General features: G+C 47.2%; 1 protein-coding gene across 1 annotated transcript in view; it reads left to right on the forward strand.

Annotated features, from left to right (window-relative positions):
* The window catches only part of DPYSL2 (dihydropyrimidinase-like 2), a 77,371-nt gene that overhangs the window by 35,918 nt on the left and 22,192 nt on the right, over window positions 1–19,261 (forward strand). Inside the window, exons 4-7 of the mRNA XM_008584705.1 lie at window positions 12,421–12,585; window positions 14,869–14,930; window positions 15,397–15,477; window positions 16,010–16,078. Coding sequence (XP_008582927.1) covers window positions 12,421–12,585; window positions 14,869–14,930; window positions 15,397–15,477; window positions 16,010–16,078 — 377 coding nt within the window. The remainder of the gene's footprint in view (window positions 1–12,420; window positions 12,586–14,868; window positions 14,931–15,396; window positions 15,478–16,009; window positions 16,079–19,261) is intronic.

The following is a 19,261-nucleotide window of genomic DNA, read 5'->3' on the forward strand; positions in this document are numbered from 1 at the left end:
AAAAAAAAAAAGGAAATGTACAGACTTGGGATTTAGACCTGGATTTAATTCTGGTGTTGCAACATCTGATTATACATTATTTAGCAACTCTAGAAACTTCCCTGAGACTAGGATTTTTCATAAGTAGAGTGATAGAATAATTTCTAAGGGTTCCTGAATCAACCTGATTCCAGCCACTAATAGTCTCTTCTGGTAGAGTCTGTCAGACTTGCTGTATCAATAAATTAGGCTCATAGGCAATTAGCATCATTGCATACACACAATTAAAGTCCTTAAGCACTTCTGCTGGTTCAACATTGCTCCTGCAGAGTCGTTCTCAGATGCAGGGTTTGATAAAACCTTTCTCGCAGATGTTCTCAGACCAGGCACAAACGTTCTGAGTGGAGAGCAGACTACCAAGTCCTAGTGTCCAGTAAAACCGTTTCTGGCAGAGTGGGCTGAATTGGGGACTCCCTACCTGTGCCCCACGGCTGATGCTGCTGGACCCATTCCTGGGCTTTTGCCCCCAGGCTCCAGATGGCTTGAGGTCTCTCTCATTCTCTCCTCATCTGCTTGGATGAGTCAGGAAAAGAACTTCTGCTTACCACTTGGTTCATCATTCTTAAAGGATTTGCACATTATAAATGACCCTTTGTCACTGCCCACGGATTTCATCAGCCTGGCCTTTGATCTTGGATGTAAAGAGCCTGTGTGCTGAGCCTCAAAGAGAAGGGCTTAATGAGGTGCCGAAATATTGACACGCTCGCTCGCTCGTTACCTGATGCCCTGAATTGACTTGCACTGACTCCTGTTAGATATTTCACCCTCCACCCACTGGGTGGGTTTGTTAGCTGCCCACTTAAGTGAACCTGCATGTGTCTCTGATGACAGAAAAGGTCGAGGTGACTGCTGTTTGTAGAAATGCCACGAAGGTGGTTGTTAGGAAAGGCTTCAAGGCAAGGCAGGCTGCTGAATGCTTTCCGTTGGGGTTCAAGCTCCTGAGTTCCTGCCTGCACGACAGCAGGCAAGTCACGTGGGCTCGGTTTCCCCATCTGTGATATGAGGACTATAAACCTGCCCTGCCTACCTCGGCTGAGCATCAAACGAGATAAGGTACCTGATCATACTTTGGGAACTGCTCAAAAACCATACCGTGTGAGGTGGATATGATTGCTGCCAAATAAATGCAAGTTGCTGCTGCTATGAGATTGTAAAATGGTTCAGTTGTCACCTTCCCATTTTTGAAACTTCTTGCAGAGGAGAGGTGGATGTATTTCCGTAAAGTGGGGCGCTATGGTTGTACCTGTGCTCATCTGTGAAAATGGGATGGAAAGCCCAAGATGACCTTACAAGGTGGTCTTTAGAATCAGAAGTGATGCTGGGTTTGGAATCCGGGCTGTCTCTCTGGCCTGTGCCCCGTCCTCTCCTTTCTCCACTCAGTCTCCAGCTCTGACTCCCAGTCCCCAGGCCACCTTCCAGCAGCCTGGAAGGAATGGGCAACCTCATTCCAATGGATGGGAAAGGAAGTTGGCTGGCAGGGCATGGCAGCAGGCGCAGGCAGCTCCAGGTGCCCACTCTTAGTATCATGATGAGTTGCTCCTTCACGCAGCAGGTGCCCACCCTGACAGGTGCTGTCACCGGCGGGGCCCACCTGATTTAGCTGCTTCTCACAGGGATAGATGTGCTTGAGACGAAAGAGGGCCCCGTCCCTCAACTCCAGCAGCCGGTGAGTGCTGAGGCCAAGACGGGTGATGAGGAAGACTATGAATGCAAAGGAAGGAGACCCAGAGAGAAGGAGCAGAGGTGGCGAGGAGAGAGGAAAAGACAGGAGCAAGAGAGAGGGAGCCCCAGGCAGCCAGCTGGGGAAGGTCCTGCCCTTCAGCAGTGCAGAAGCCCAGCTCAGGACCTTCTGAGAAAATGTCAGAAATGCGGGTGGAATCTGATGAAGGGGACAGAGCTCCTGGAGACACCAGCATTGAGCATGTGGGTGGAGGAGGAGAAGGAGCCAGGGGTGGGGGGAAGGGAAAGGACGGGCTGGCATGAAGCCTGGGCATGTTCCAAGGCCCCGCGGGGCTGAGGCTGGTGTGCAGTGGGCTGAGAGCGAACGGGAGGTGAGACAGTGGGGTGTGAGCAACGTCCAGCTCTTTCCAGAGCTCGGTGACAGACGCCCAGGAACGGGGCCACAGTCCGAGGATCAAGCGGAGCCGCCTCGCGTGTGCACCTTTCAGTGTGTTTTTCTCTCCAGCTAGATTGTAAACATTTTAAGGGCATGGTTTACATCTTCTATCTCTGTGTTTCCGCCAGAGCTGGCTGATCATCAGATCACTTAAGGAGGCTGTTTGTTTTATAAATACATTTTACTGAATCTTGCCTCAATCCTTATTCCTACCAGATTCTGGCTGAATCGTTCTCACAGAGCTTGCTGGATGCCGAGCGAGTACTCACGGTTCAACTCGGTTTATGTGAAGATACTCGTTTAGTTTGAAAAGCGAAATGACATGGAAGAAAGTTTGGGAAAGAGGGGAAGAAGGGCCTCCGGGCAGCTGCTCACAGGCCTGCGGCTGCTGGGCCGACGACGCGCTTTCCTCCCTGTTGACTGAGCTGGGTCACTGGCTTTCCTCCCTGTTGACTGAGCTGGGTCACTGGCTTTAGTTACAGCAGATAAAGGGGTCCGACCGCATCTCACTTCTCAGTTGGCTGCCCCTCCCGCCTGCTTTTGAGCAGAGGTGGTTGACAGGAGTGATCTGGAGTGACCTCTCCAGGCCAGATCTCACCTCTGCTAGTCACAGCTGCACTTGTTATGGCCTCGCTGTTGATTTTCCTGCAGAGACCCACATGGGGCCCTCCGTGGTGGAGGCTCGGGTGGTGTGGACCCAGCATGCCTTCCACAGGCCAGGCCCTCTGCCTGGTCACTTTAAGTAACGTGAGCAAGTTACTTAATTTCGCTGTTCTTCAGCTCTGTCTACTGGAAACTGGGGCCAACACTGGCTCTGACCTCAGGGGACCGTCGTGAGGATTAAGTGAGATAATCCATGGAAGGTGCTAGAAAAGGACCAGATACATAGGAAGTGCTGAATAAAAACGGATTGTTTTTACTATGACTTCCATCTTCCGACGTATGTGACATACTTTCATTAATGTTAGTTGTCGTTTCATTGGCCTGTGCTAACCAAAGGCAGCGAGGCCCCTCACCAGCCTTAGGAGGGCTGGGGTGTAAAAACCCGCTGTGGTGAGCGTGATGGCAGATGCTGGGGAGCCCTGCATGCTTGGGACTTCGGGGGAGCATCCTGGGGCTCTCAGGTTGGCCTGTTTCTTGGGGGAAGAAGTTCCTCAGTGCTCCAGTACTAGGGTTGGCCAATGCCTTACTGTGCAGAGGCAGGCGTGATGTTTGGTCTCTCCTGTGCTAATTGAGCACCTTCTGTATACCAGTCCCCCTGCTTGGTGCTTTGGGGAAAACGGGTGAGAATATGAATGAAAATTGGTCATATTTGAACAGCACCTCTTACAGTTTGCAAACACCATCTTATTGACCACTCATGAAGAATGCTGTGAGTTATGGTATTGTCACAATTTTGTAGATGAGAAAACTCAGGCATAGACATTCCAGAGAGTTCTAGCTCTTAGGAAAATGCTTCTTTGCGTTGCAGGAGAAACAGTTAATTTGCATGAGGCAAGTGGTTCACCCTGTAAAGGCAGCGTGTGCTTTAGAGGCACCTACATATTACACAGGGGTTTATGCCTCAGAGTTTTCCCTGCGAAGGAATACACGTTTGTCCTGCTGGTGTTTATTGAATGTGTCTGTGTAGCAGGTGCTTTTCTGAGTCTTGTCCTCCTGCTTGTGTTTATTGAATGTGTCTATGTAGCAGGTGCTTTTCTGAGTCTTTCCCATGTTAACTCTTTTATACCTTACTAGAACACTGTGAGTTAAGTAGGAGTATTAGTCCCATTTCACAGATGAGGCATCTGAAGCTCAGAGAACTTGAATTCTGTGCCCAAAGTCCGTGGCAGAACTGGCTAGGAACTGAGGTGCCTGGCTCTGGTCTTTCCACTTCTGTCTCTCCTATGGGTACCTCTTACATTCCCAGGAGCAGGGGCTTTCTTTTTCCTTCTGCCCCCCCCACCCCCGCCCCGAATAAAGCCATGTTATCCTAACTGGCAGGCAGGGCTCACAAAGGCTCTTATCTCTCCACCAACAAAAGCCATTCCCTGCCTGGTCAATGAGTTCACCCAGTGTTTTGCAGGGTAGATGCCAGCTTGGGAAAGCCATGCAGATAAGCCACCGGGTGGTTTGTGTTGCTCTCTCCCTGATGGTTTGCTTTTAATTCAAACCGATTAATTTAGCTAAGATGAAAAGGGAGGGGCTGATGCACACACAGTTAAAAGCAGAGAATAAGGCAGCAGCTGGAGAGTGAGGATCGAGTGTGTGTCCCAGGGAGTGAGGCAGGTGTGTGCACCAACAGGCATGTTTGGATCTGCTCCTCTGTGCAGCTGGCCTGAGGCTTTGGAGGGGCTGCGGGGGCCCTAGGTGGGATCAGGAGGGCTGGGTTGAGAGCTGCCTCTCCTCCTGCCTTGCATAACCCCAACAGACATGTAGAATGTGGCTCCTGCTCGGCTGCTTCAATTCCAGAACAGTGACCATAGTGATGACTTTTCCGGCATCTCTTTGTGTTTTAAATATGAAGGGCCCCTTGAGAACTAATCAGAAACACTGAAACACTGATGTCGACCTTTTAAACACTTGGGGTCTTGGATCATATCAGTGCTGCCTCCTGGTTGTGATATTATGTTGTAGTTAGGCAAGATGTTTCCATTGGGGGAGACTGGGCAAAGGGTATGAGGATCTCTCTGGATCATTCCTTACATCTGCACGTGACTCTACAGCAATCTCCAAAAAAAAAAAAATGTTAAAAATTTTAGTCTTTTAAATACTACAAACTCCAAAGGAGTCCTATACTTGAATTTTCAAGGAGCAGCTTGTTTACTTTGTTTCTAATACTTTGCCAATATCCAGTAAGCATGAAAACAGGATACCAAAACCACTTGAGGCAAGCAAAAGGAATGAAGGACTGATTCATGGTGCAACATGGATGAGCCTTGAAAACATCATGCTAAACAAAAGCAGCCAAACACCGAGGACCACATCTTGTATGCTTCCATTGTCATGAAATGTGCAGAATAAGCCAATCTATAGTGACAGAAAGTAGATTAGTGGTTGATCAGAGCTGTGAGTAGAAGGGTAGACGAGAGTGGGGAGTGATGCTGATGGGTACGGGGTTTCTTCTTAGGGTGGTGTTCTAAAATTACATTGTGATGATGGTTGTGCAGCTCTTTTTTTTTTTTTTCCTTTTTGTCTTCTTTACTGACCGGTAACGGGATCGCAACCAGGGCAACGGGATTGCAACCCTCGGTGTTGCGCCCGCACCGCGCTCAGCCAGTGAGCGGGAACCGGTCTCCACATGGGATCCGAACCCTCGGCGGGAGCGCGGCACACTCTCCAGTGCGCCACCAGGCCGGCCCGCAGCTCTTGAATATACTAAAAACCATTGAATTTTACCCTTTGGATGAGTGAATTGTGTAATATATGAATTATATCTCAAGAAAGCTGTTAAAAAATATAGGGTCCTTTGACATTTTTAATATAAGTAATAATAGTTTTTTGGAAATGGTATTGTCTAGATTAAGGCATTTGCAGATCTACTGCTTATAACTTCCAAATTCAGGCCACTGTCTTGGGGCATGATCTTGGCCCTCTCATAAACCAGATTCACAGGCCTCCCACTCAAACCACAGTGGTGTTTGCTCATCCTAAGGCAGTGAAAAGCTGTGATCCCATGGCATCATGTGCCAGACATTTTTCCATGTGCTTTCTTCTGTAGACTTCTTGCAGTCCTGAGTGGTAGGTAGTTTCATACCTATGTTTTATAGATGAAGAAATTGAAATCCCCAAGAATAACCAAAGCCAGGGGTACTGCAGCAAGAACTAGATCAGTACTTGGGGCTCTTTGCACTCAAAGTCCATGCTCTGGTCACTGCCCATGGATAGCAGGGTTGCCGAGCTTTCCCTCTTGCAGGGGCAGATGGCTTAGGAAGGTCACCAGAGAAAGGCCTGTGAGTTCTGTGCAAGTCATTTTCAGCTTGTGTCCTTAGTGGGGACTCTCTGCTCCCTCCGGAAGTGAGTGTGACATTCTGCCCTGTTCCCTTGGAGCAGCTCTTCCCAAGAGAGGTTTGGAGGAAAGAGAACTGTGGGAAAACACATGGAGGCTTTTCATGGACACGTTTCTGAGTGTCATTAGCTCTTGGAGGGAAAGTGTTTATGTCCGTGAAGTTCTCAGCTTTGTTTGGGTCCTGAGTTTTCAGGGGTTCCTAACTCTAGGAACTGGTTTTGGATATGGAGGGAAGCCACGGTACTGCAACTGGGGCACCTGATATTTTTTGTAAGTGGTGATGCTATTGGATAGTAAACAAACAGGCCCCTCCTGGTAAAATGGGCATGAGAGGACAGACGTGGGAAGAGAAGTGAAGGGGAAAACATTTGCACTCAATTAGTGATACTCTAGTGGCCCCAGGCAAACTCTGTAGCTCCTGGGTTTCTTATTAGAAATGCAGATGGTCAGGTCCCAGTCTGGACCTGCAGTCAGAATCCAGGAACCTGTGTCTTGATGAGCACTCAAGACCATTCTCATGCACCCTGACGTATGAGGGTTATAGCACCAGATGATCTGATGTGCCCTTGGGACTTAGGGTGGTGAGTCGTGTCATCACTCTGAGGTTGCCCTTGCCAGCTGCCCGTCCCCACTTTGTCAAGCAGTAGGTGGAGGCAGAACAACATTAGGTGGCTTGCTTGAGCCACCTGGAATGGGACTGGGCATCCCATACACTGTAGTCTCAGATTTCATAGGTGAAGGAGAAGGGGAGAAAATCTTACAGAGGAAATGAGCTTGTGAAAGGTACATTTTTTTCCTCGTAAAAATTTTTAAAAAGAGTGTAATGAAGGGGAACTTTTACCACGAGATGCTAAAATGTGTTTTGAAAAGCTGCTCTATTTAGTACTGACAGAGATAAATGGAGCAAAATAGCGCAGGAATAGAATCTGGTATTGTCTCTCTGTAATTAGCAGTATTAGTAAATATCTAATCTAATGGTAATGTTAAGATGTTTTTAAAAGGCCACCATAGGGCCGGCCCGGTGGCGCACTGGATAAGTGCGCCGCTTGGGAAGCGCAGCGGTGCTCCCGCCCGAGGGTTCGGATCCCACATGCAGACCGGTTCCCGCTCACTGGCTGAGCGGGGCGTGGGGGCAGCGCTGAGGGTTGCAGTCCCGTTGCCGGTCCCCGGTCCGTTGCGGGGGTGGCACTGAGGGTTGCGATCCGTTGCCAGACACGGAAAAAGACAAAAGACAAAAAAAAAAAAAAAGGCCACCATAAAACAATAGAAGGGAAGGATTTTTCAGTAACTGTGAGTGTATGGGTCTGAATATCTGCAGTGCTTGGCATTCTCCTAAGAAGTGGTTTGTTTTTTTTTTTTAATCCCAAAGGAAGTAGATAGTTGCACACACCAGGCTTCCTTATTTACACTGGCAAGAGAGCCTAACTCTAAATTTAGCCAATGTGTAATTCTACATGTTATTTATATATTATTTCTTTTCACATACACCACGCACATGCACACACATACATTTTACACATATGTACACGTATGATACACATACATACTTACATGCCTCATTCCTGGTTTCATTTTATATTCTATCATCATTTTCTAAATCTTCTTTTATACCTGTTTCTGGCTTATCAAATCTTCTTGTATTTTATGTATCTTTATAAGCAACCTTAAAACTTTCGGGGGGAAGAAGGTGGACTACACATAAAGAAACTGCATAAAATGCAGTATATAGAAAAAAGACTTGTAGAAAATACACCCAAATTTGAGTAGGTTGATGGGGGAGGTGGTAATTGGATTAGATGTGATATTAATTTTCCCTAAAATTTTCTATATTTTTTAAGATTTTCTACTCAAAGCAAAATTATATCATCAGAAAAATTATTTTTTTTTTAGAAAGCAGTTTTTATTCATACCCCATGCTGTCCAGTGACAGGAGTGCATTTCTCTCCGGCAGCCAGATGTGGCTGAGGGTCTCACAGGGCAGTGGTAAGCAGAGGGGGTCTTCAGGCTTCACAGCAGCTCCGTGGGGTGACTACAGTTAACAGTTTATTGTACAATTTCATATAGGTAGAAGAGATTTTGTTCCTAGCACAAAGAAATGAGAAGTGTTTGAGCAACAGATGTGCAGATTACCCTGATTTGATCATTGCACATTGTCTACGTGTACCAAAATATCACATTGTACCCTTAAATATGCGCAATTATTATGAAAAATAATTTAAAATAACGTAAAGTTTACCCTCTTAACTATTAAAAAAGAGCTGATTGGGTTCTCAGGAAAGCACCTCCTCTGCTGCTTGCTCTGATCGTGCAGGGTGGAGTGGGAGAGCTGGAAGGGAACGTTCATCTGTTTATCTAGAACATTTATTGAGCTACTCCTTTGCCTCGGCATTCAGTCTCTGCTCTGACGGAGTTTACATCCCATTGGGGGTGGGGGTGGGGGTGGGGGACGGTCAGAGAGTAAATCAGAAACTATAGCAAATAGTGATGCTACCCCAGAACGGTGACATTTAGCCCTGAAGTAAAAGGTGAGGAGGAGATGCCCGAGTTAAGAGCAAGGGGTGGGGGATTTCCAGAGAGAGGGAACTGCTTGTGCAGAGGCCTGCAGGTCGGCAGGAGTCGGGCAGGTCACAGAAGTGAAAAAAGGTCGTGGTGGCCATCGGTGGTGAGTGGGAAGGAATAGGGAGCATGTTGGATAGATCACCCAGGGCCAGGTCTGGCTGGACCAAGGGAAAGAGTGTGAATTTTACTCTAACGATGGTGGACGGCTACTGAAGGATTTGATCAAGGGATAAAGGGTTTAAGAAGATCCTCCTGGCTGCTTATGAAGCATGGATTGGAGTAGGCAAGAGATGACACCGGGGGATTGGCAAGGAGATTCAGTCCAAGCTGACGCTACAAAGTCATGGTTTTGTGAGGGTTTTTTTTGGGGGGGTGGGGGGGTGGGGACAATTTAAGAAGAAAAATCAGAATTGTTTTGTCAGGGTTTTGATGTTAGCATTTTACTAATGGAACAGGCTTGCGTTTAATGTGTACATAATTTTTGTTTTCATTAGACAACACTACCTATATTACAGATACCAGATATGTGTGTACCCCCATTTAATTACACATACTAATACAGTTGTCTCTCAGTATCCATGTGGGATTGGTTCGAGGACCACTCCCCCAAATACCCTAATCCATGGATGCTTAAGTCCTTGATATAAAATACTGTAGTATTTGCATATAATCTACACACATCCTCCCATATACTTTAAATCATCTCTAGATTATTTATAATACTTAATACAGTGCAAATGCTTTATAAATAGTTGTTACACTATATTCTTTAAGGGATATTGATAAGAAAAGAAAGTCTGTATGTGTTCAGTACAAATGCAGTTTTTTTACCAAATATTTTCATATTTGGTTGGGGTTGGTTGAATCCACAGATGAGGAACTTGTGGATATGGAAAGCTGACTGTTAAGACTAAATTTTGTCAAAGGAAAATTTAGCGTAGTTGGCCATATTTCTTATATAACCAAATATTTTCATATTTGGTTGGGGTTGGTTGAATCCACAGATGAGGAACTTGTGGATATGGAAAGCCGACTGTTAAGACTAAATTTTGTCAAAGGAAAATTTAGCGTAGTTGGCCATATTTCTTATATATACAAAGCCAAGCTCAGTTGACCGAAATTTAGTATCACCTGCAAGATTTGACCCATTGCAGAAATCTGAGCTCACCAGCGTTGCCTGGGCTGGCGTTTTCTTATAGAAAGAAACTGCTTGCCTGGATGTAGAAACACTAATATTTTATTTGGGAAGAATGACTCATTGCTTTAGGCGTCAAGAGTCCTGGGTTTTACCTTTGTTATTGTACAAATTTGATTTGACCTTGGACAAATCATTTCAGTTTGCATTTTAGTGCTTTTGTGTAGAAGATGGGAAAAATAGTTATGGTGAATCTCCTGTCATTATGTAACTGGGAAAGTGCTCTCTAAATAGCATGTGCAAAGGCCCTGTGGTAGAAGGGAGCAGGCTGATATTGTAGGGACTGAAAGAGGCCCTTTCTTCATGTAGCTGGAGAGCAGAGCACAAGGGAGAGATGGCCCAAGGTCAAGTTGTAGAGGAAGGCTAGGGCCAAGATGCAGGATCTCGTAGACCTTGTTGTGGCCTTTAGTCTTCATCTGAAGGGCAAGGGGAAGCCATTGGAGGAGTGACATTTAAATAGTGGAGTGACATAAGTTTAACAGATACACTGTCTCATTTAATCCTTTTAACAAATGTATGTGCTAGGTAATGTTACCCCCATTTTAGACCAGCACAGAAACTCAGGGTGGTAGAGGTTAAGCACCTTGTAGGTAAATGTTGGAGCCAGAAAACAAACTCAGGTCCTCCTGAAACCAGGGTCCTCTGTCCTCCATATCAGCCTACCTCAATAGTAATATCATAGTGACCACAGTTTTAAAATGCTTTGAACTCTTAAGATGAAAGATTTCCCTTAAATTACAGAGTGGCATTATGCTGAAGAAATATGAGCAGTAATGAGAGACTGGGTATTGCCGGGATCTTTGCAAAGGCCCAGTCTGCATGGCTCTATTCCAGCACCTTCAAGTTCTTTGCCGTCTGGTGGGGAGTGGGGAGCATGTCTCACAAGCAGCTATCCACACAAAGAAGGGTTTGGCCGCTCCAGCTGGCCATGTGACACTGCCATTGTCCATAAGGACTCACTGTCCGTGAAATGTGCNTTTAAGGGATATTGATAAGAAAAGAAAGTCTGTATGTGTTCAGTACAAATGCAGTTTTTTTTACCAAATATTTTCATATTTGGTTGGGGTTGGTTGAATCCACAGATGAGGAACTTGTGGATATGGAAAGCTGACTGTTAAGACTAAATTTTGTCAAAGGAAAATTTAGCGTAGTTGGCCATATTTCTTATATATACAAAGCCAAGCTCAGTTGACCGAAATTTAGTATCACCTGCAAGATTTGACCCATTGCAGAAATCTGAGCTCACCAGCGTTGCCTGGGCTGGCGTTTTCTTATAGAAAGAAACTGCTTGCCTGGATGTAGAAACACTAATATTTTATTTGGGAAGAATGACTCATTGCTTTAGGCGTCAAGAGTCCTGGGTTTTACCTTTGTTATTGTACAAATTTGATTTGACCTTGGACAAATCATTTCAGTTTGCATTTTAGTGCTTTTGTGTAGAAGATGGGAAAAATAGTTATGGTGAATCTCCTGTCATTATGTAACTGGGAAAGTGCTCTCTAAATAGCATGTGCAAAGGCCCTGTGGTAGAAGGGAGCAGGCTGATATTGTAGGGACTGAAAGAGGCCCTTTCTTCATGTAGCTGGAGAGCAGAGCACAAGGGAGAGATGGCCCAAGGTCAAGTTGTAGAGGAAGGCTAGGGCCAAGATGCAGGATCTCGTAGACCTTGTTGTGGCCTTTAGTCTTCATCTGAAGGGCAAGGGGAAGCCATTGGAGGAGTGACATTTAAATAGTGAAGTGACATAAGTTTAACAGATACACTGTCTCATTTAATCCTTTTAACAAATGTATGTGCTAGGTAATGTTACCCCCATTTTAGACCAGCACAGAAACTCAGGGTGGTAGAGGTTAAGCACCTTGTAGGTAAATGTTGGAGCCAGAAAACAAACTCAGGTCCTCCTGAAACCAGGGTCCTCTGTCCTCCATATCAGCCTACCTCAATAGTAATATCATAGTGACCACAGTTTTAAAATGCTTTGAACTCTTAAGATGAAAGATTTCCCTTAAATTACAGAGTGGCATTATGCTGAAGAAATATGAGCAGTAATGAGAGACTGGGTATTGCCGGGATCTTTGCAAAGGCCCAGTCTGCATGGCTCTATTCCAGCACCTTCAAGTTCTTTGCCGTCTGGTGGGGAGTGGGGAGCATGTCTCACAAGCAGCTATCCACACAAAGAAGGGTTTGGCCGCTCCAGCTGGCCATGTGACACTGCCATTGTCCATAAGGACTCACTGTCCGTGAAATGTGCCCAGGGTTTGTGCTTTCAGGGATTCTGAGCTGGGAAATCAGATCTGGGCAGTTCACGCGTGGTTTCACTGGAGCCGTCCTCCAACACCAAGTTTCTGTGTTCTCCCTCTTGGGCAGTCAGCTGGCGTAAGTGGATTCTTTGAAGCTGGTGGTAGAGATCACCGTCTTGATTCTGAACTCCAGAAGCCTTATTCAGAGTTCACAAAGAGAAACACTGGCTGGCACACGGCCCTCGAGGCTCTTGTTGATGATGACAAATGTCTTTTCCTTTCTAGTCGACCATGTTGTTCCTGAGCCTGGGACAAGTCTGCTGGCCGCCTTCGACCAGTGGCGGGAGTGGGCTGACAGCAAGTCGTGCTGCGACTACTCTCTGCACGTGGACATCACCGAGTGGCACAAGGGTGTCCAGGAAGAGATGGAAGCACTGGTGAAGGACCATGGTAAGCTGTGCCCATTTGCACCCTCTGCACATAGTCTCCTGTCCCAGCTCTGGGAGGAAGTGCTCTGCAGATAGTGCTCCTAGATCCCGTTTGTGCCTCACGTCCGAGCCTGCCCTGAGTAGCAGGGCTGCAGCTCTCGCTGGTTGGAGGTGGCCTTACCCAACACGGTAACACAAGCGTTCATTGATAAGAGCATATGAGCCCTGCACCTGGGACCCATTCTTATGTGACAGCAGCTCGCAGCTTGTTGGCTGGAGGGGCCTGTGCTCTCCAGCCAGGTCTGGGGGTTGAGGCTACAGCGAGAGTGATTTACCCTCAGAGATAACAAATGTGGGTCCCAGTGAGGACTCTGGAAGTGTACAGGAGCCTTGAGTGCTGGGCAGCTTCTTCCTACAAACCGGGGAGAATCCAGGGTGGATCGCAGGGTTGTGAGACACTCCAAACCTGAGCGAACCTCAGTGGTCTTTACTGTCCTGTAGAATTATTTTGGGGAGCAAGATTCCAGGGATGGGGAAGATTCACAGGGAGGCTGGAGGAATGTTTACTACCCCAAGGGCCTCTCTGACTCTTGTCAGTAGGAACCTCAGGGGTTTTAGGTGGTGGAGCCAAACCACATCGTCTTTCCGTCGTCTTCCTGGAACTCTGAGCTTGGCTGTAGACTAGATTCCTGGGGTTGTTTGTTGACCTCATTGGATTTTAACCTTCTGGGAAGCACCTGATGCTTTAGGGTTCTGGGATTTCTTGGCTCAGAAGTACCAGGTGCTATGGGTAAAATGCAGGAGGGAAATCTCTAGGCCTGGATATGATAGGGGAGAAAAAACTCAATGAAAAGCAAGCGTCCTGGGTTTATTTCTCTGCCGCAGACTAGCTGTGTGACTCAGTTTTTAAAATATCTCTCACATGAGGGTGTTGGACTAGATGTCCTCTAAGATCTTCCTAGCAGGAAGGTTATACATAAAAAGAAAAAGGTAACATTTGACCTTTCCCACTTTTGAGAATGCCAAGACTCCAATGGATTTAACTTTTGATAAGTAGAATGAATCTATTCCAAATCAGGCAGGAGGGTTACCATAGCAACTGTTGCCTGGCAAGGAGAGGAGGACCAGGATGTCCTGAGGCTTTTAACTTAGGCAGCTTCCAACACCCCCCAGGTGGCTTGAAGTACAGCTCCAAGGTTGTCAGGACAGTTGTTTAAAATCGTGATGGGTGCTGGGCAGCGACTTTGGTCTGGTGCCTTAGGGGGCAAGAACTCTAAGAACCCAGGATGAGAATTGCAACATTTGCTTGTTGAACTAATGGCCCTTTTCTTATTCTAAAAAGTGTTTCTTAAAAATTGGCAAAGAGGGCAGTCTGTTTGCCAAAGAAAAGATGTTGATTATAGATCTTCATAGACAGAAACTTCTGGTAATTCATTTTCTTGTTAAAGTGGCTTGTTTTGGGAGTAGCTTTTGTTTTTTTAAAAAACGCACTGTGATAAATACACATAACATAAAATTTACCATTTTAACCACTTTTAAGTGTGCAGTTCAGTGGCATTAACACTGTTAATGTACATTCACACTGTTGTGCAGCCGACACCACCGTCCATCTCCCCAACTCTTCATCTTACCAAGCTGAAACTGTCCCCGTTAGCAATAACTCCCCGTTCCCCTCCCCCACAACTCCTGGCCACCCCCATTCTGTTTCTGTCTCTGTGAATTTGACTCCTCTAGGGACCTCATATAAGTGGAACCGTACAGTATTTGTCTTTTGTGACTGGCTTATTTCACTTAGCATAATGTCCTCAAGGTTCATCATGTCGTAGCACGTGTCAGAATTTCCTTCCTTTTTAAGGCCAAATAATATTCCATTGCATGTATAGAGGTTGTATTCTGCTATCTGTACACCTGTCGGTGGACACTTCATTGCTTTCACCGTTTGGCTATTGTGAATAATGTTTCTGTGAAGATGGGTGTATAAATACTGGCAACTTTTAATTTTGATACTGTTCTAAACTTACAGAAAAATTGTAAGGGTACTGGAAAGAATTCTCATACACCCTCTTCTCAGATTCTTTAGTTGTTTTTATTTTATCCATTTGCTTTATCATGCTCTGTCCCTCCGTCTTTCTCTCTCTCTCTCTACACACACACACACACACACACACACACACACACACACACACACACACACACACACACACACACAGAGTATTATCACTTTCTTCTTTCCTTCCAGATTATCTGATTTTGCTTTATCTGTTAAAAGTCATGCCTCCACCACTCTGTTTTGTCTGTCCTCTAGGGGTAAATTCCTTCCTTGTGTACATGGCTTTCAAAGATCGCTTCCAGCTAACGGATTGCCAGGTAAGAGAGTCGGCTTTCCTGAATAGGCTCGCTGACAGTGGGTACGTTTCAGGCCACTGCTGTTGTCTGGTAAAACAGCCTCCAATGTACACACATCCCTTAGCTTGGTGGGAAACGGCTGGTGGATGTAATTTGGTGAGCGTGTGAACCCAGTGCGCTGGCCCCAGCACTGGTGCCCCCCCCAGGCTCTGGATCTGAGCCTCGGAGCTGCCACCTTGGCACGGCGTGGTCTCCTCCGCACACCTGCCGCAGACCCAGGTCCCGTCGGGGAGCCTCTCACTCCTGATCCACATCCTTCATTATGAGGGCGTCTCTCTGCCAGTGTGGCCAGAAATACCGCCGTCAGGCAGGTCACACAAGCCAGGCTTAATAGATGCAGCTGAGGGGTCCTGTTTCTCACCCCAGAAATGCTGCCAACAGGGAGATGTTTGTCCTCGTTTCTGATCTCCACTCTCTTCTCTCTCAGATATATGAAGTGTTGAGTGTGATCCGGGATATTGGTGCCATAGCCCAAGTCCACGCAGAAAATGGTGACATCATTGCAGAGGTATGGGGCTTTCCTTTGTTCTTTGTCACCTGGAGGCAAGAGGCAGTTTCAAGAAGGGTGACTTTTGTAGCTTAATTGCCACGGGGAAAACCCAGGGTACTTGGTGTTCCTGTGCTGGGGCTCTGCTAAGGCCGGTGACATGCGTGCCTCCCGTTGTGCTCAGCAGGATGTACAGCGGTGACTGTACATGGATAGGCTCTTTCTCTGGGCACGTAATGCAGCTGCCTTGAGTGGGGACTCCCTAGTCGCACACAGACATGTTAACTATGGCCGGGGCTGGGAATGCGTCGGCTTCCAGCATCCCTGAGGAGCAGCTGAGCCGCTAGGGGAGGCTGTAATTGATCTCCCCCGCCCGGGCAGGACTGGGAACAGGGCAGTGGCCCCTTCTCTTCCTGAGGGCTTGGGATGAGGCTGAGTGGCCAGCAGTGACATTTTCACCCGTTGACGGGTAACTTTGGGTGCAGGTCGCTGGCCACCAGGCCGTGTGAAGTCCTGCTCTCCCTGACAGGCAGGATTTCTTTGCACTTTCCAGGAGCAGCAGAGGATCCTGGACCTGGGCATCACGGGCCCTGAGGGACATGTGCTGAGCCGGCCTGAGGAGGTGAATGCCTGCGAATTGAATTCGTGAATCGGGGTCCCTTGGGTGCTGCGCAGAGGCTTGTGGAACCCACTTCCTGCTTGTTGAGAACAGGGCTTCTCTCCAAGAAGCTGTGGGTCCTGTGTGTGTCTACACAGGCAAAGTGGAGTGTGAGGCTGGGGTGGGGGGTAAAGCAGTGTGGATCATCTAGCCTGAAGGCTCCTCTTTCTGTCGAATCCTCCAAGGCCTTTCTTGGATGGACACCAGCAGTTCTTTATCAGCATCCTGCAATCAGGTTTTAGTGGTTTGTGACTTTTTATCAGTCGCTGAAACATAGGAAGGGGATCTCAAAGCTCTTCTACATAGCTAACAAGCATAAGGGGAATTTAAAATTTTCCATCGTAAGCTGCTCGGGGTATATCATGATAACAGAGTTTTGTAGACAGAATCTTTTAAAATGGTGGATGGCAAATTCAGAGCAGGGGTTCCTGCTGGCACAGAGTTTGAGAATCCCCATCTTGGCTAGTGAGGCGTGTTAGAAGAGAAAGAGCTTGCATCTCATATGATGGAGAATCTGTTTCTCTAAATTAGGATTTGTAGCATTTATATAATTTTCAGAAGTTTGCTCCTAAATGAAAGGCTCAGGGTCAGGCTTTAGAAGACAGAATAGTGCGGCGGCTCTGAGCAGAGAGAACAGTGAGGGAGTCTCCTGGAAACCAGCAGACTTAGTCCTGCAAGGAAAGGAGGTATCAGAAAAGGAGAAGGTGTAGAGAAGGGCAGATCAGAAAAGGAGAAGGTGTAGAGAAGGGCAGATCAAATCACCAAGGACTTGGATGGAGGCTTAAAATTAGGATTTTCCTTCCAGAAACAGGTGGAGTGAGATGCTTGACAGGACTGTGAAGGGGACCCTGGTCACCCAATCACAGAACTTTAGAACTGGGGCATTCCCTTGAACCCAGGAAGAAGACCAGGATGTATTGGGAGCTGCTCCCGTAGTAAGAAAGCGGGTTCAAGAGGGTTTGACATCGAAGTGCTGCCAATAGATGGCCTGGGGTGGGGATGATGGGGCACAGTAGGTGTCACAGCCTTTTTCCTCAGACTTTAGGGGAAGGGACGAGGCTGGAAAGGAGAAAGAGGGTAAGAAAGAGGCAGAAAAAAGAGGAAGCGGAAGCCACTGTAGGATGTTTTGAACACATGGAGGGTTTACACTTTGTTCTGCCCTTACTGTGTGCAAGCACACAGAGGCATGCACACAGACACGCACACACAGACACATGCACAGAGAAACACGCACACACATAGACACGCACATGCGTAGACACGCAGCAGGACACCAGACATGCAGCAGGGCACCTTCAGCACTATCTGAGGCTCCGAGGACCTTTTCCTTTCCCCAGATGAAAGGACAGAAGCTATGACGTTTTCAGTATCGGTTGGTCCCTCTCCAGGCCATGGGATGTAGGTCTTTCTGTAACCACCCATCCTCGCCATGAGTGCTAAAAGCTGGGGCTGGGCCAGCTCCTGGGTGAGGGAAGCTGAAGGGATGTCCTTAGGCCCCTGCTCTAGCTGAGGGGAGTCCTGTGCTGTGACCATGGCAGGTGGACAGTAATTCTAGGAGGCAGCTTGAGAGAGAGAGACGGCACTAAAACTAGCTGAGGCTGAAAGTACCTGAGGCTGATTTCATGCACATGTGTGTGCACAGAGACACACATGCACAAGCACACACACATGCACACGCTCACGTCCACACACAGATGCATGCACACCACCCATACATGCACATGCACAGACGTGCACATGCAGCGTACACACGTGCACACGTTTTCACATATACAGACCCATGCATGGGCACATGCAGTTTGGTGACCTACTTATCACTAGCATCATGGTGGTTAACCTATATGAGGGGTCTTCAAAAAGTTCATGGAAAGATTTGTGTTCTCTTCTATTTTTCCATGAACTTTTGGAAATACCTTCGTATTTGAACTTTCTAGAACATGCCCTTCCACTATGTGCTGTTCTTCCCAACCCACTGTGTGAGACCACCTGGTAGAATTTTCCCTCGTTTCCATTTGAGAAAGTTGAAAAGGAAATTGTAAGGATGCAGAAATCTCGAAATCACCGATCTGTGACTGGGGTGACAGTGACTGAGCAAGTATCCTGATGGAGGCCCTGCCAGGCCCTGGGGGACAGTGAGATGAGTGAGAAAGTGACCCTTTCTGAAAGGGACTCTGGATGAGGTGGGAGGGAGAGGCAGAGAGCAAGTAGATCTGGGGATAGAATGTGATGTGGGTGTGAGCAAGGACAGCGGGAGGACTCAGGTGTCTGGGAAAAGAGGGGTGACTCAGAGATGAGGGTCCAGAAGAATCCTTCATGGAGTTGGGGACTTTCCAGCAGGGCCTTACAGAAATACAGAATGTACTGACACTGCTGTGTGTCCCTTGGACGGGTCATTTCCCTCTCTGGACCTTGGGTTGCCTCATCTTTAAAATCAGAAGGTGGGGCTAGATGACCTCCGAGATTGCTGAGTGCCCTATAAGGAGGCAAAGAGATTTTATTTTTAAACTATCATCCTATTTCATAACATTTTAAAGTGATGCTATTTATATCTGAGTTTGACGTTATGTAAAACAGTTTGCGTTTTGTATCAGAGGCACACACACACATAAACACAGAAGGATCAGATGTTCTGGGTGGAATATGGAGAGCTGGGGTTTACATGACCTTTTCCAACAAGCTAACACTTTAGTGTGGCCTCTGCCCAACTACAGGCCACTTGAGGAGCTGCAGCAGAGAAGTTGGGGTCTGAATTTGCTTCACAGCGGACGAGCAAGTCCAGACAGATCCCTGGTACCTGGGTCCTTTTCACCACAGCCAGTCTTAAAGGAAGCCAGTCCTGCAGGGGTAGGACCCCTCAGTCATCTTATCCCCTAATTAGTATGATTACACATTTCCTTTATCCGGGATGGTCCTGGTCTATGCTGAGTGCTCCCATGGAGATATTAACAGTGCCTCTTTCTGCTTCCAAAAGTGTCTGTGCTGAGACAATAAATGGGGTGCTCACCTGCATCCCTGGGCAGTGCGAAGCTTCTAGATTCTAGTGGAGTCCTTTTCTCTCTTCCCCGAGGGACGTCTGCAGTGCCTGGGGAGATGCGGGAAGTCCCGCCCTGTGCTGCGGGGCCGAGGCTCTGCTGCTGTAGTTGGGGC

This window comes from Galeopterus variegatus, unplaced genomic scaffold, assembly GCF_000696425.1.
Source record: "Galeopterus variegatus unplaced genomic scaffold, G_variegatus-3.0.2 Scaffold3339, whole genome shotgun sequence".
Lineage (NCBI taxonomy): Eukaryota > Metazoa > Chordata > Mammalia > Dermoptera > Cynocephalidae > Galeopterus > Galeopterus variegatus.